The sequence below is a fragment of the Eriocheir sinensis genome, chromosome 44, assembly GCF_024679095.1.
Source record: "Eriocheir sinensis breed Jianghai 21 chromosome 44, ASM2467909v1, whole genome shotgun sequence".
NCBI classification, from domain to species: domain Eukaryota; kingdom Metazoa; phylum Arthropoda; class Malacostraca; order Decapoda; family Varunidae; genus Eriocheir; species Eriocheir sinensis.
The window spans coordinates 1,240,406-1,255,808 of NC_066552.1; the positions used below are offsets into that span (position 1 = coordinate 1,240,406).

The 15,403-nt window shown below is 42.8% G+C and overlaps 1 protein-coding gene across 1 annotated transcript; it reads left to right on the top strand.

Moving 5' to 3' along the window:
• The first annotated feature begins 937 nt into the window (after positions 1-937).
• Positions 938-15,104, top strand: LOC126980263 (alpha-(1,3)-fucosyltransferase C-like). Its single transcript, XM_050829951.1, has 9 exons — positions 938-1,169; positions 4,734-4,834; positions 6,278-6,632; positions 8,049-8,224; positions 10,574-10,702; positions 11,564-11,723; positions 12,260-12,411; positions 13,351-13,509; positions 14,453-15,104. The coding sequence occupies exons 1-9, from the start codon at positions 1,146-1,148 to the stop codon at positions 14,703-14,705; spliced, it is 1,509 nt and encodes a 502-aa protein (XP_050685908.1). The 5' UTR covers positions 938-1,145; the 3' UTR covers positions 14,706-15,104.
• The last annotated feature ends 299 nt before the right edge of the window (positions 15,105-15,403 follow it).

A 15,403-nucleotide genomic window follows, 5' to 3' on the forward strand; every position in this document is an offset into this window, starting at 1 on the left:
GAAAAAGAAAAGAAATATAGTAGAAAAAAAAATAGATAGATATATAGACAGACAGACGTTTACTGACAATATAGCTGTTACTTGTATATAATTTGGTATCGGACAGACAGACAGACAGACGAGCAAAACACTAACGGTCTACCCGGAAGCTGAAGATAACAAGATGAGAGAGAGAGAGAGAGAGAGAGAGAGAGAGAGACTTTAATGCCTAGGCTATATTTATACAACGGTTGTGTCGCATGTGCTTAATCTCTCTCTCTCTCTCTCTCTCTCTCTGTACCTACCAACCTACCTGTCTATATGTTAATCTGTCTCTTAATCCAACTATCTATCTATCTATCAATCTATCTATCTATCTATCTATCTATCTATCTATCTATCTATCAATCTATCTATCTATATGTCTGTCAATGTCTGTCTTTGCTCGAGCCGCCAAGAGGAAGGAGACGTCAGGGATGATTGAGTGATGGAAAGCTCTGAGAGGGGAAGGGGGGAGAAGGGGAAGGGGGGGGAGGGGGAGGGAGAGAGGGGAGAAGAGGGAGGGGGCGGTGGAGGGGAGAAAGGAGGTGAGAGGTAGGGCTGTATGGGTGAGGTGGGTAGCTCAGAAAGGGATGTGGGGAGGGGAGGAAGAAGGGGCAGAGTGGGGAGAAAGGAGAAGAGGGAGGTGGAGGGCAGAAAGGGGTGATGTGGGAAGCTCTGAAGGGGTGTGGGAAGAGAGGGAGGTGGGGGAGGGGAGTGGGGGGGGGGGAGGGCCATCACTAACACCTACCCAAATTACCGCATCAGAAAGTCGGGTCGAATGCAGGAAGTGGAGTCCGATCAATGATTATCAGAGAAGAACTTAGATATCTTTTCTTTATTCATTATTAGTTTTTGTGGTTGTTTTGTCTTTAATCTATCTATCAATCTATAACTATCTATCTACTGATTTATATATTATTTTTATTGTTTTCTTATTACTAAAGGTTGAAGGAAGGGAGAGACAGAGGAACACCAAGATAAGAAATGAATGGAAGATGAAGGGAAAGGAAAGGAGATGATGAAGAAGAGGGGATAAAGAAGTGAATAGGAAAGAAGGGAAGAGGCCTCATTATCCTCCCCTTCCCTCCCTCCCTTCTTCCCTTCCTCTCCTCCCTTCCGTCACCATGAAGAGGATCGTAAAACTGCCGGTGAGTTTACACTTGAACGAGTAAGAAACGTGTCATTACGAGCCGCTGTGTGTGTGTGTGTGTGTGTGTGTGTGTGTGTGTGTGTGTGTGTGTGTGTGTAGCGATGATGATGGTGGTAGCTGTGTAGGAGGAAGAGGAGGAGGAGGAGGAGGAGGAACAGCAATAGAAAACGAAGTGAAAAAATAGGAGGAAGGAAAATGGGAAAAATAATAGTGGTAGTTTTCTTGTTTTTCCTCCTCTTCCTCCTCCTCCTCATCATCATCATCAGGAGGAAACACAAATCTAAGAAAATAAAAATATAAAAAGAAAGAAAAAGGAGAGGAAAGAGGAAAAAAAAATAATAGTAGCAGTTTCATTGTTTTTCATCATCGTCGTCATCATCATCACGAGAAGGAGGAGGAGGAGGAGGAGGAGGAGGAGGAGGAGGAGGAGGAATAACAGTATAAGCAAAAAAAGAAAAGAAGAAAGGAAAAATAGAACACACAGTAGTGGTAGTTTTGGTGTTTGTTTTCCTCCTCCTCCTCCTCCTCCTCCTCTTCCTCCTCCTCCTCTTCTTCATCACCAGGAGGAAACAGGCCACAAATCACCATAACAACCTTGCCTAATAACAGCTATGGAGCACTCGGGAGGTGGGCGCGGCAGGGGTAACAACAGCAATACGAGTTCAAGAATAAATGGCGCCACTATAAAAAAAAAAATGCCTGCGCTTTGACGGGGTTGGGGGCCCCTGAAGAAAGCCTACCGGCGCCATTTGCGAACACGAAAAAAAAAAAAAAAAATAAAAAGAGAGAGAGAGAGAGAGAGAGAGAGAGAGAGAGAGAGAGAGAGAGAGAGAGAGAGAGAGAGAGAGAGAGAGAGAGAGAGAGAGAGAGAGAGAGAGACGGTGGTGGTTTGAGGGAGGAGGAGGAGGAGGAGGAGGAGGTGATAAGTGACAAATTTAAGGGAAGAACTAGGAGTGAGGAGGAGGAGGAGGTGATAAGTGACAAATTTAAGGGAAAAACTAGGAGTGAGGAGGAGGAGGAGGAGGAGGAGGAGGAGGAGGTGATAAGTGACAAATTTAAGGGAAACACTAGGAGTGAGGAGGAGGAAGAGGAGGAGGAGGAGGAGGAGGTGATAAGTGACAAATTTAAGGGAAGAACTAGGAGTGAGGAGGAGGAGGAGGAGGAGGAGGTGATAAGTGACAAATTTAAGGGAAAACTAGGAGTGAGGAGTAGGAGGAGGAGGAGGAGGAGGTGATAAGTGACAAATTTAAGGGAAAAACTAGGGAGGAGGAGGAGGAGGAGGAGGAGGAGGAGGAGGAGGAGGTGATAAGTGACAAATTTAAGGGAAAACTAGGAGGAGGAGGAGGAGGAGGAGGAGGAGGTGATAAGTGACAAATTTAAGGGAAAAACTAGGAGTGAGGAGGAGGAGGAGGAGGAGGAGGAGGAGGAGGAGGTGATAAGTGACAAATTTAAGGGAAGAACTAGGAGTGAGGAGGAGGAGGAGGAGGAGGAGGAGGAGGAGGTGATAAGTGACAAATTTAAGGGAAGAACTAGGAGGAGGAGGAGGAGGAGGAGGAGGAGGTGATAAGTGACAAATTTAAGGGAAGAACTAGGAGTGAGGAGGAGGAGGAGGAGGAGGAGGAGGAGGAGGACTAGAAGGAGGAGGAGGAGGAGGAGGAGGAGGAGGAGGAGGACTAGAAGGAGGAGGAGGAGGAGGAGGAGGAGGCGAAGGAGAAGGAGGAGGAGGAGGAGGAGGAGGAGGAGGAAAAAAGTGATAAGTGACAAATTTAAGGGAAGAACTAGGAATGAGGAGGAGGAGGAGGAGGACTAGAAGAAGGAGGAGGAGGAGGAGGAGGAGGAGGAGGAGGAGGAGGAGGAGGAGGACTAGAAGAAGGAGGAGGAGGAGGAGGAGGAGGAGAAGTAATGGTGGGAACTGGGAGGGAGGTAAATGGAGGAAGAGGATGAGGAGGAGGAGGAGGAGGAGGAGGAGGAGGAGGAGGACAACGACACTAAACAAAGAGGAGGTAATGAAGATAGGTGAAGATCAGCGGAAGGAGGAGGAGGAGGAGGAGGAGGAGGAGGAGGAGGAGAAAGAGAGGGAAAAAAAAAAGAGTGGGAAGTTTGACATAAGTGTAAGTAAGGAGAGGATGGAAGGAGGAGGAGGAGGAGGAGGAGGAGGAGGAGGAGGCGAAGGATAAGGAGGAGGAGGAGTGGAGTCTTCATGAGCGGAAGGAAGTACTCGGTGGTGTAGGGGGTAGGAAGAGGAGGAGGAGGAGGAGGAGGAGGAGGAGGAGGAGGAGGAGGAGTGGAGTCTTCATGAGCGGAAGCGGAAGTACTCGGTGGTGTAGGGGGTAGGAAGAGGAGGAGGAGGAGGAGGAGGAGGAGGAGGAGGAGGAGGAGGAGGAGGAGGAGGCTCAGTAATGACCATGTGTTGCCTCCTGACTAGCCAACGACCGCAAACACTGGAAGAGGAGGAGGAGGAGGAGGAGGAGGAGGAGGAGGAGGAGGTGGAGGAGGAGGAGGTAGAGGAGGTGGAGGAGGAGGAGGAGGAGGAGGAGGAAAGGATCTCAAACTTATGGGTGGATGCCTCATATACTTTACTATTTCCTCTCTCTCTCTCTCTCTCTCTCTCTCTCTCTCCATTTTTATCCATTCTATCCATTTCCCCTTTCATTTACTTAACTATCTTTATTTACTTATCTTTTTTTTGTGTCATTAACCTGTTTCAATCTGCAGGTAAATTCTCTACAGGTAAACAAAAATCTCTTTAACAGGTGTATCTTACTAACCTGTGCCGACTCTATATTCACAGGTGTTCTATCAATCTCTATAGGTACCTCTAAGCTGACATGACAACTTTTATAAACACCTCTAAGTCTCACTAACCTCTAACACTCTACAGGTAAACAAACATCTCTTTAACAGGTGTATCTTATTAACCTGTGCCGACTCTATATTCACAGGTGTTCTATCAATCTCTATAATTACCTCTCAGCTGACCATGACATCTTTTATAAACATCTCTAAGTCTCATTAACCTCTAATACTCTACAGGTAAACAAACATCTCTCCAACAGGTGTATCTTATTAACCTGTGCCGACTCTATATTCACAGGTGTTCTATCAATCTCTATAGGTACCTCTAAGCTGACCATGACATCTTTTATAAACATCTCTAAGTCTCATTAACCTCTAATACTCTACAGGTAAACAAACATCTCTCCAACAGGTGTATCTTATTAACCTGTGCCGACTCTATATTCACAGGTGTTCTATCAATCTCTATAGGTACCTCTAAGCTGACATGATATCTTTTATAAACACCTCTAAGTCTCACTAACCTCTAACACTCTACAGGTAAACAAACATCTCTCCAACAGGTGTATCTTATTAACCTGTTCCTTCTCCCTATTCACAGGTGTTCTATCAATCTCTATATAGGTACCTCTTAGTCTAAGCTGACCATGACATCTTTTATAAACACCTCTAAGTCTCACTAACCTCTAACACTCTACAGGTAAACAAACATCTATTAAACAGGTGTACGGTATCTCATTAACCTGCCCCTTCTCGCCCATCTCAGGTGTTCTATCTATGCCTCGTCTGCGGTGGGGTCCTAGTCCTGTACCTCCACAGCGGGCAGGACACCCTCACGGACATCCTACAGATCGAAGGAAGCCACAAGTAAGTGATGAAGGATAGGAGGAGGAGGAGGAGGAGGATGAAGGAGAGAAAGGAGAAGGAGGAGGTTACATGGTGAGATAACGGGAGACAAAGGATGGAGATGGAGGAGGAGGAGGAGGAGGAGGAGGAGGAGGGAGGAAAGAGGACGAAAGGTGAAGTGTGTGTACATGGAAGGAAGGAAAGAAGGAAATGGCAAAAAGAAGGAGGAGGAGGAGGAGGAGGACAAAAGGTCAAACATGCAGGAAGAGGAGAAGAATACGGTACAGGAGGAGGAGGAGGAGGAGGACATAAGGTGCATTGTACAAATTAATTATTCTGTATAATAATTATAGCCGTTAGATTAAGTGTGCTTCATTGCTTTCTTCCTGCGAGTTATTTCTACAAACACATCGGTACTCCTCCTCCTCCTCCTCCTCCTCCTCCTCCTCCTCTTCTTCTTCTTCTTTATCTTCTTTTTCTTATCTTTTTTTTATTTTTTTCCTTTTCTTCCTTCTCACCTTTGTTTTTTCTTTTTTCTTTATCTTGGTTTTCTTTATCTTCTTCAATTCTTGTTTTTTTATTTTATTTTTCCTTTTCTTATTTTTTTTATCTTTTTCCTTTTCTTCTCCTTATTATTATTTTCTTTTATCTTCCTATTCTTCTTTTCATCTTTTTTTTCTTCTTCTTCCTCCTTTTTCTTCTCCTCCTCGATTTCTTTTTTTTTTTTTCCTCTTCCTCATTTCCTTCTTTTTTCCTTTTTATATTTCTTCTTCTTCTCCTCCTCTTCTTTTCCACCTCCTCCTCAATTCCTTCTTCTCCTCCTCCTATTCAGTTTTCTCTCGTCCTTCTTCTCCTTCTCCTTCTCTCTCTCTCTCTTTTTATCTTGTTTTTGTAGTTCATTAATTTAGTTCAGTGACCCTTGACCTCTCCGCCTCCGTGACCTCTCCCTGACCTGCCACACACCACCTGGAGACCAATTAGCGAGGCTTTTACCTGCCTGTGTATGTAACCTGTCCTTGCTCGCTCGCTAATTAGGTCACTCAACTCACCTGTCCTGGATTTTCACCTTAATTATAGACTTGATTTTATGTCTTATTTATTTCTTCTTTTCATTTTCATCATCATTGTTTTATTTTTCTTTCTTTCTTTCTTTCTTTCTTTCTTTCTTTCTTTCTCTCTTTCTTTCTTCTGGTTCCTCTGTCCTTCCTTTTCCTTTCCTTCGTTCATTTATATATTTAGTCAGTCGGTCAGTTGGTCAGTTGGTCAGTCAGTCAGCTAGTCAGTCAGTCAGTCAGTAAGTTAGTCAGTCAGTCAGTTAGTCAGTCAGTCAGATGGTCTTCAGTTTCTTCTTCTTCTTCTTCTTCTTCTTCTTCTTCTTCTTCTTCTTCTTCCTCCTCCTCCTCCTTCAACTACTAATACTACTACTACTACTACCATTACTAAAACTATCCCTCCCCCACACAGGTTGCCATCCATACAAATAGACATCAAACACAGGACCTACAAGCCTGACCCCGACACACCTGCAGACGAAGCCTCCAAACCTGCCCACAACACACCTGGCTTCCTTACGTCCCCGGAGAGCCCCTATCCCACTCCTGACATCAGTGTAACACGCCGCACACCTGTCCACTCTACACCTGAGAAATTACCTGAAGAAAAAGATGAAGATGATGAGGAGGGTGAGGAAGAGGATGAGGTTACTGCCCCCTCCCCCCTCCCCTCCCCTCCTCCTCCTCCTCTTGCTCGAAAGGAAGAGGAAGAGGAAGAGGAGGAGAAGAAGAAGAAGGGGTTGAAGACTATTCTCGTGTGGAATAATGTAAGTATGGAGAGAGAGAGAGAGAGAGAGAGAGAGAGAGAGAGAGAGAGAGAGAGAGAGAGAGAGAGAGAGAGAGAGAGAGAGAGAGAGAGAGAGAGAGAGAGAGAGAGAGAGAGAGAGAATATATTTCCCTCCTATTAATACCTTATAAATCTCTATTATACTTTTATCAGCGTCATATGATTAAAAACTAATGACCTCTATCAGCCATTAATACTACAATTCTTTAATTAGCGACAATATTGGTGATTTTTTCATTAACTTTCTTTCTCTCTCTCTCTCTCTCTTGAGGGACGAAGGAAAAATATTAATTAGACAAACTTTTCCTTTTCCTTCTTAGTCTTTTCCTCGACTCAGTTTTTTTCTTATTAGTTTAGTATTTCAATTTTTCTTTTGTAAGTTTCAAAGATGTAAGAAAATTTAAAAGTCCTCAACAAACCACGTCTCGTTTTCTTTTTTTTTCTTTTAGCAATTCTTTTTTTTTTTTTAAAGTACTCGACGAAAAGAGAGAGAGAGAGAGAGAGAGAGAGAGAGAGAGAGAGAGAGAGAGAGAGAGAGAGAGAGAGAGAGAGAGAGAGAGAGAGAGAGAGAGAGAGAGAGAGAGACCGCAACACGTGTGAGGAAAGCTTCTACCTGTGTGTGGCCTAATTATAGCGCAGCACACCTGTTCGTGGCGTGAAATGCAGGTGAAAACACTTTAATGAATGATGCTGCGAGTGTGTGTGTGTGTGTGTGTGTGTGTGTGTGTGTGTGTGTGTGTGTGTGTGTGTGTGTGTGTGTGTGTGTGTGGTAGCTTTCTGAATGGCCGTGTGGAGGGGGGAGGAAGAGAGGAAGGGGGAGGAGGGAGAGAAACGTGGGAGAGAAAAAGGGAGTGAGGTTGGGTAGGTAGAGACAAAAAAGAGAACCCGAAGAGAGGAGAGAAGGAGAGAGAAGAGAGAGAAAATTAAGAGTGAGGTATTTCCAGAAGGGAGACAAAGAGAGAGAGAAAGAGAAAAAAAGGGAAGATGCAGAGGAGAGAGAGGAGAGAAGAGAGGAAAGAAGGGTGATAAGAGGGAGATAAAGAGAGATAGGGGAGAAGAGGAAGAGAGAGAGAAAAGAGAAAAATAAAAGTGAGGTATTTCCAGAAGGGAGACAAAGAGAGAGAGAGAGAAAAAAATAAGGGAAGATGCAGAGAGGAAAGAGGAAAGAAGAGGAAAAAAAGGGGTGTTTAGGAGGGAGATAGAGAGAGAGACAGAAAGGAGAGAAAGAGGGAAAGGATGAGAAAAACTATGCATAACCAGTTCACTACTACTACTACTACTACTACTACCACTACTACTACTACTACCACTACTACTACCACTACTACTACTACTACTACTACTACCACTACTACTACTACAACTAATCCCCCCCAATCCCCCTCAACCACTCCAGGGCTACGGACAGGAGAGAATGGGCTTCGACGAGGGACAGGAATCATTTTTGTTACATAAGTGCGAGGTTAACACATGCTACATAACGGCCGACCGCTCCTACCTGCCCGTGAACTCCTTTGATGCTGTTATCTTCCACCTGAGACCCACCGACCCTCAAGACCTGCCCAAGATGAGGTGAGTGAGAGGGGGAAGGAGGAGGAGGAGGTGTGAGGGAGTGAAGGAGAAACAGGAGGAAAGGGAGGATGAGGTATGGAAGGAAGGATGGACGGGTTGGGAAAGAGAGGGGAGAAGGGAGGGAATGAATGAATGAATGAATGAAGGAAGGAAGGAAGGAAGAAATGGGGAACTGGAGAAAAAAGTAAGGGAGATGGGAAGGATAGAAGGGAGGAAAGGAAGGAAGGAAAGGAGAAAGGTTGGAGAAGGAAAGAAAGAAGTTAGGAAGTAAAAGGAAGGAAGGAAGTAAGGAAGGAAGGAAAGGGGAAAGGTTGGAGAAGGAAAGAAAGAAGTCAGGGAGTAAAAGGAAGGAAGGAAGGAAGGAAGGAATAGGGGAGAGGAGAAGAAAGTAAGGGAGATAGGAAGGATAGAAGGGAGGAAAGGCAGTAAGGAAGGAAAGAAAGGAGAAAGGTTGGGTAAGGAAAGAAACAAATTAGAGAGTAAAAGGAAGGAAGGAAGGAAGGAGAAGGAAAGAAGAAAGGAAAAAAATAAAAAAATGGTTAAGGAATGGAAAAGAAAGAAGGAAGGGAGGAACAGAAGGATAACAAGGCAGGAAAGAAGGAAGGGAGGAAGGAAGGAAAAAGAAAGAAAAAAAAAGGATAAGGAAAGAAAGGAGAAAAGGGAGAAGGAATAAGGGAGTGAAAGACGTGGAAAAAGAGTGAAAGAGGGAGAAGAAAAAAACAAAACAAAAATTGGATAAGGAAAGAAAGAAATGAGAAGAGAGAAGGAATAAGGGAAGTGAAAGACGTGAGAAAGAGAGAGAGAGAGAGAGAGAGAGAGAGAGAGAGAGAGAGAGAGAGAGAGAGAGAGAGAGAGAGAGAGAGAGAGAGAGAGAGAGAGAAGGAAACACCAGAAAAAAACATACATACAAGCTCATAAATAAACAATAAATAAATAAATTAATAAATAAATAAAATACATAAATAAAAGCCATCCTCGGGACATCAAACAGCCAGACACACTAGTTGATGAGTGTTTGCATTCATTAAACATTGGGGAGATGGTTCCTTTTAGAATTTCGGCTTTTGATGTTATATTCATTGGAGTTTATTAGTACTGAAATGCATCCCTTCCGTGTGTGTGTGTGTGTGTGTGTGTGTGTGTGTGTGTGTGTGTGTGTGTGTGTGTGTGTGTGTGTGTGTGTGTGTGTGTGTTTCAATTTGCTAGCTCGCTCACTCATTAAATTATTTCCGATTTCAATCAGTTAATAATTTTTACTCTGTCAGCCAATCGGTCAGTCAGTCAATCACTCACTCACTCACTCATTCATGTTTGCTTACTCTCATTGATGTTTCTGGGTCTTCTCTCACTCACTCACTCACTCACTCACGCACGCACTCACTGACCCTTTCTTTCACTCTCACTCACTCCCTTAATATGTCAGTCACTCTCACTCACTCACACATACTCACATTCATTCACTCTTACTCATTCACTGACACTCCTTCCACGAGTATTCCAGTCTAACCAAACCTAACTTATCCTAACGTAACTGATCCTAACCTAACCTATTCTATCCTAACCTATTATAATCTAACCTATTCTATCCTAACCTATTATAACCTAACCTATCCTATACCTAACCGATCCTAACCTAACCTATTCTAACCTAACTTATTCTAATCTAGCATATTCTATCCTAAACTATCCTAACCTAACCTATTCTAACCTAACCTATTATAATCTAACCTATCCTATACCTAACCTATTCTAACCTAACCTATTCTAATCTAACCGATCCTAACCTAACCTATTCTAATCTAACCGATCCTAACCTAACCTATTCTAATCTAACCGATCCTAACCTAACCTATTCTAATCAAACCTATTCTATCCTAACCTAACCTAACTTATCCTAATCTAACCTATTCTAACCTAACCTAACTTATACTAACATAACAACCTATTTTAACCTAATCTATTCTAACCTAACCTATTTTAACCTAACCTATTCTAACCTAGCCTATCCTAACCTATTTTGACCTATCCTAACCTAACCTATTCTAACTTAACGTATTCTATCCTAACCTATTCTTACCTAACCTAACCGATCCTGACCTAACCGATCCTAACTTAACCGATCCTAACCTAACCTATTCTGACCTAACCTAACCTAACCTATTCTAATCTAGCCTATCCTAACCGATCCTAACCTAACCTAACCTACTCTAACTTGACCTAACCTAACCTACTCTAACTTGACCTAACCTAACCTAACCTACTCATTCTCCCTCTCTCCTTCCCTCATCCACTCTCACTCGTCTACGCTGACCCCCCCCCCCCTCCCTTGACCTCTCCCTCCGTCACCAGGTCACCCAAACAGCGCTGGATCATGTACGAAGTGGAGTCCGCATCCTACCTCTATCAGGACCTTGCATACTACGACGGCGTCTTCAACTGGACCATGACCTACAGGCTGGACTCCGACATACCGTTCAGGTGACCCACGCGTGACTTTATCCTTTTCTTTGTGTGTGTATTTACCTATTAGCATTTACCTATTTGTAGTCTACCGGGTCCGAGCTAAAGGGGATATAACACTGGGCCAATTTTCCGTGGATCTTCAGTCAAACCACGATTTCCGCTGGCGTGGTTCTCATATTTCCGTGGCTCTCTGACGCCTCCACCATCTTCCAAAGCTACGGTAGATTTCACCAAAGGACGACGGTATTTACACTCATCATCATCAGCAGCAACAATAACAAGAAACAAATGAGAACTACGCTAGCGAAAATCGTTGTTTGACTGAAGATCCACAGGAAAATTTGCCCAGCGTAATAACCCCTTAAGTCCCGTCACCATAACTACATTCATCCAGCCTATATCTGTGTGTTTACTTGTTTAAATGTGTTTCTACCTCTTTACTTGTTTACGTATCTGATTATATGTTTGCTTAATCACACTCCCTCCCTCCCTCTCACTCACTTTACCAATTAATGAATCACTAATTAGTTTAAAGTCTCTCTACGTGTATCTCTGCTTTTTTTCACCTGTAGATATAATTGTTTACCTGTATATCTTTGTGCCTACTTATTCGTAGTACCTAACATCCCATTCAGGTGATTCAGACATTATTCTATTTGTTTATATGTCTGGCTACCTGGTTAATTATGTCTACCTGTTTATATGTGTTTCTATCTGTCTATATTAGTGTTTACATGTTCATACCGACTCTGAGATGCCCAACAGGTGACTCACGCACGCTATTCTACCTGTCTGGCTGTCTATCTTGAGGTTACGTTAAGATAAAGTATACCAAACACTTTTATTTAGTATTTGTTCCTCGTTTTCTTTTCTCAGGTATGGAAGAATTGATCCGATTAAGCCGCCATTCTCCTCCCTCTCCCCACGAAACTACGCCGAGGGGAAGACCAAGTTGGCGGCGTGGTTCGTCTCCAACTGTCTGACTCACTCGCGGAGGGAAAAGATTGTGCAGTTTATGAAGGACGTGGACATGGAGGTGCGTGTGTGCGTGTACGTGTGTGTGTGTGTATGTGTGTGTGTGTGTGTGTGTGTGTGTGTGTGTGTGTGTGTGTGTGTGTGTGTGTGTGTGTGTAAAGAACGATACTGACACATTTCCACATCATCTGACCTCATAAAAACAACAAAAACAAATGATAAAAATATGATTAAGAAAAAAAAAAGAGGTTACCAAATGACTATAAACATCAAAACACACCTGTCCTTTTCTTAAACAACACACCTAAACACCTCAACACACATGAATAAGACACCTGAAAGCCCATAAATTACACACACACACACACACACACACACTTTTTCACACACCTGACAAAATAAACTACACCTGTCCACACACTTGAGACTTATACGACACAAACGGAACACATTACAGCATACCTTACCTCTTAAAATCAACGCAAAACAACTGATGATAAAGATATGACGAAAAAAAATGTTACTGTAAGGCGATATATATCACAAACACACCTGTGGATCTCCTAATTAAAACACCTGTACACTCTTTCCCCCCAGGTGGATGTGTACGGAAAGTGTGGTAAGCTGAAGTGCCCGCGGGAGAGTCAGGAGTGTTATGGACTTCTGGATAAACACTATAAGTTCTATCTGTCCTTCGAGAACTCCCTCTGCAAGGATTATGTCACGGAAAAGCTCTTCAATATTCTCAGGTAGAGTTTTGGGGGGGTGAATTGTAATGGGGTGTTTAAATATCTGTTTGTCTTAAGTTTTGTTAGTGAAAGTTGTTTTATTGGGGAGTGTTTAAATATCTGTTTGTCTTAAGTTTTGTTAGTGAAAGTTGTTTTATTGGGGAGTGTTTAAATATCTGTTTGTCTTAAGTTTTGTTAGTGAAAGTTGTTTTATTGGGGAGTGTTTAAATATCTGTTTGTCTTAAGTTTTGTTAGTGAAAGTTGTTTTATTGGGGAGTGTTTTGTTTTCATCTCTAGTTTTTGTTATTTGTAATTGAATTGAGTGTAAAAGTATTTTCTTTTTCTCTTTTATTTTGTGTATTTTCTCTCTTTTCTGCCTTTGTTTTCTCTTTTCCGTCTATTTCTTTCTCTTTACGTTGCTTATTTCTCATCTCTTCTTTTTTCCTCTTTCTCCTTATTCTCTTTTTTTTTTCACTCTCTTATCTGCCGTTTTATTTTATTTTCTGCCTTTTCGTTTTTTCTTTCTATTTTTTTCTCTTTACTTTGCTTAATTACTTCTCCTTTCTCCTTTTCCTCTTATTTTTTTCTTTTCTCCTTTTTTCAAGTCTTTCTTTATTTCACATCTTCGTTAGTTAATGATTTTCAAATGCCTATACATGTGTAGGGGGCGCCACTGGTACTTGTCAGTCTCTCTTAGTTGAGAATTCCCACGAGTAGTTTTTTACAGTATGTTTCCTTTTTCTTGTAAATAAAACCCCACACTGGCAGACGATAGTTTCGGTGGACATTGCCATCATCTTCAGTGGTGTAAAGGAAGAGTAGAAGTAGGTAAAATGGTTCACACTTCTTATATACCAAATGGAAAGGGTAAATATGGGAGGGGGAGGACAGGGAGGAATAGTTAAGTCCGTCAGGTCCAGGGGAGGGAAGTAAGTTTTTTTCTTCTTTCCCTGTGGCCAGACACGACGTGGTCCCCGTGGTGTTCGGGCTGGCCAACTACACGGCCATCGCACCGCCCCACTCCTTCATCAACGTGCTCGACTTCTCCTCCGTCAGGGGCCTCGTCGACTACCTCAAGTACCTCGACAAAAACGACGACGCCTACAACAGATACTTCAAGTGAGTTACTGTTAAATTTGAACCGTTTTCTGTCACAGCATCGTCCTCGGATAGTTAATGGGGAGCTAAGATAAAGGGACGACCTACAACAGATACTTCAAATGAGTTTCTATCATAACATCGTCCTCAGATATTTAATGGAGAGCTAAGATAATGGGGCGACCTACAACAGATACTTCAAGTGAGTTACTCTTAAATTTGAACCGTTTTCTATCATTGCATCGTCATCAGATATTTAATGGGGAGCTACGATAAAGGGACGTATTCTAATTAATTTCGGCGCTCAAGCACACATATTTGAGAAGGCTTTCGTCTATGTAAAACTAATGTAATGCCAGAAGTTACCAGGATCATAAAAAGTAGGCTTCTGGTATTACACTATCTCATCCCTTTACTGTTCAAATCCCTTATGTACGAGTTAACCAGCATTTTCACTCTTTCATCCCTCACGCTGGTAAACGCTGTAACAATCTTCCTTCATCTGTATTTCCTCCTGCCTTTGACTTGAACTCTTTCACCTCCCAAAATTGACCTATCTTTCGGCCACTCCTCTTGACTCTTTTGTAGGAGCAGTGAGTAGCGGGATTTTTTTCATTATTATTTCCTTTTTTTTTTTTTTTTTTGCCCTTGAACTGTTTCCTCTAATTTAAAAAAAAAAAAAAAAAAAAAAAAAAGCAGTGAGTAGCGGGCTTTTTTTCATTAGTTTCCCTTTTTTTCCTTGACCTGTTTCCTCTAATGTAAAAAAAAAAAAAATAAAATAAAAAGCGGGAGTAGCGGGCTTTTTTTCATTAGTTTCCCTTTCTTTTTCCTTGAACTGTTTCCTCTAATGTAAAAAAAGAAGCAGTGAGTAGCAGTTTTTTTTTTCATTACTGTTTGCTTTTTTTTTTGCCGTTGAACTGTTTCCTCTACTGTAAAAAATAAAGATAAAAATAAATCTTCTCAGGTGGAAGGAGCGTTACCGCGTGCTGGACGGCTGGGACGCCACGAGGGAAAATTTCTGCGCCCTCTGCAAGAAGCTCCACCAGGACAGCAAGCCCAAGGTGTACTGGAACATGAAGAGCTGGTTCGTGAAGCGGGGAAAGTGCAAGCGCGCTCACGGCATGCCCCTACACTCCCTGCGCGTCAGCGATCCCCTCATGGAAAAATACGAGATACTGATTAAGGATAAGTCGTTTGAGGAGTTCCTGATGGTCTAGATAGTGCCAGGTTGTGATATTGGGTAGGAATGAAGAGATCTGAATATCGTCGCCTGCTCCGCCGCCAGTGAGCAGTGACAACAACGGCACAGCGCAAAGCGTATCCCATTTTATCGTTTGAGGAGTTCCTAATGGTCTATAGTAGATAGTGCCAGTTTGTGATGTTTTGTAGGAATGAAGAGATATGTGTATCGTCGCCTGCTCCGCCGCCAGTGAGCAGTGACAACAACGGCACAGCGCAAAGCGTATCCCATTTTATCGTTTGAGGAGTTCCTAATGGTCTAGATAGTGCCAGTTTGTGATGTTTTGTAGGAATGAAGAGGTATGTGTATCGTCGCCTACTCCGCCGCCAGTGAGCAGTGACAACAACGGCACAGCGCAAAGCGTATCCCACTTTATCGTTTGAGGAGTTCCTGATGGTCTAGATAATGCCAGTTTGTGATATTTTGTATCAATGAAGAGATCTGAGTATCGTCGCTTGCTCCGCCGCCAGTGAGCAGTGACAACAACGGCACAGCGCAGAGCGTATCCCACTATTCATCGTAAACAATTAAGCTTGACAAACGTAATCCATATAAATCTAACCTTGCCTGACCTAACCTAAGTATTGCTAACCCAGCTTGACCTAGCCTAACTTTACCTACCCTAACCTGACCTAACTATATTTGACCTAGCCTAACTGTACCTAACCTAACCTG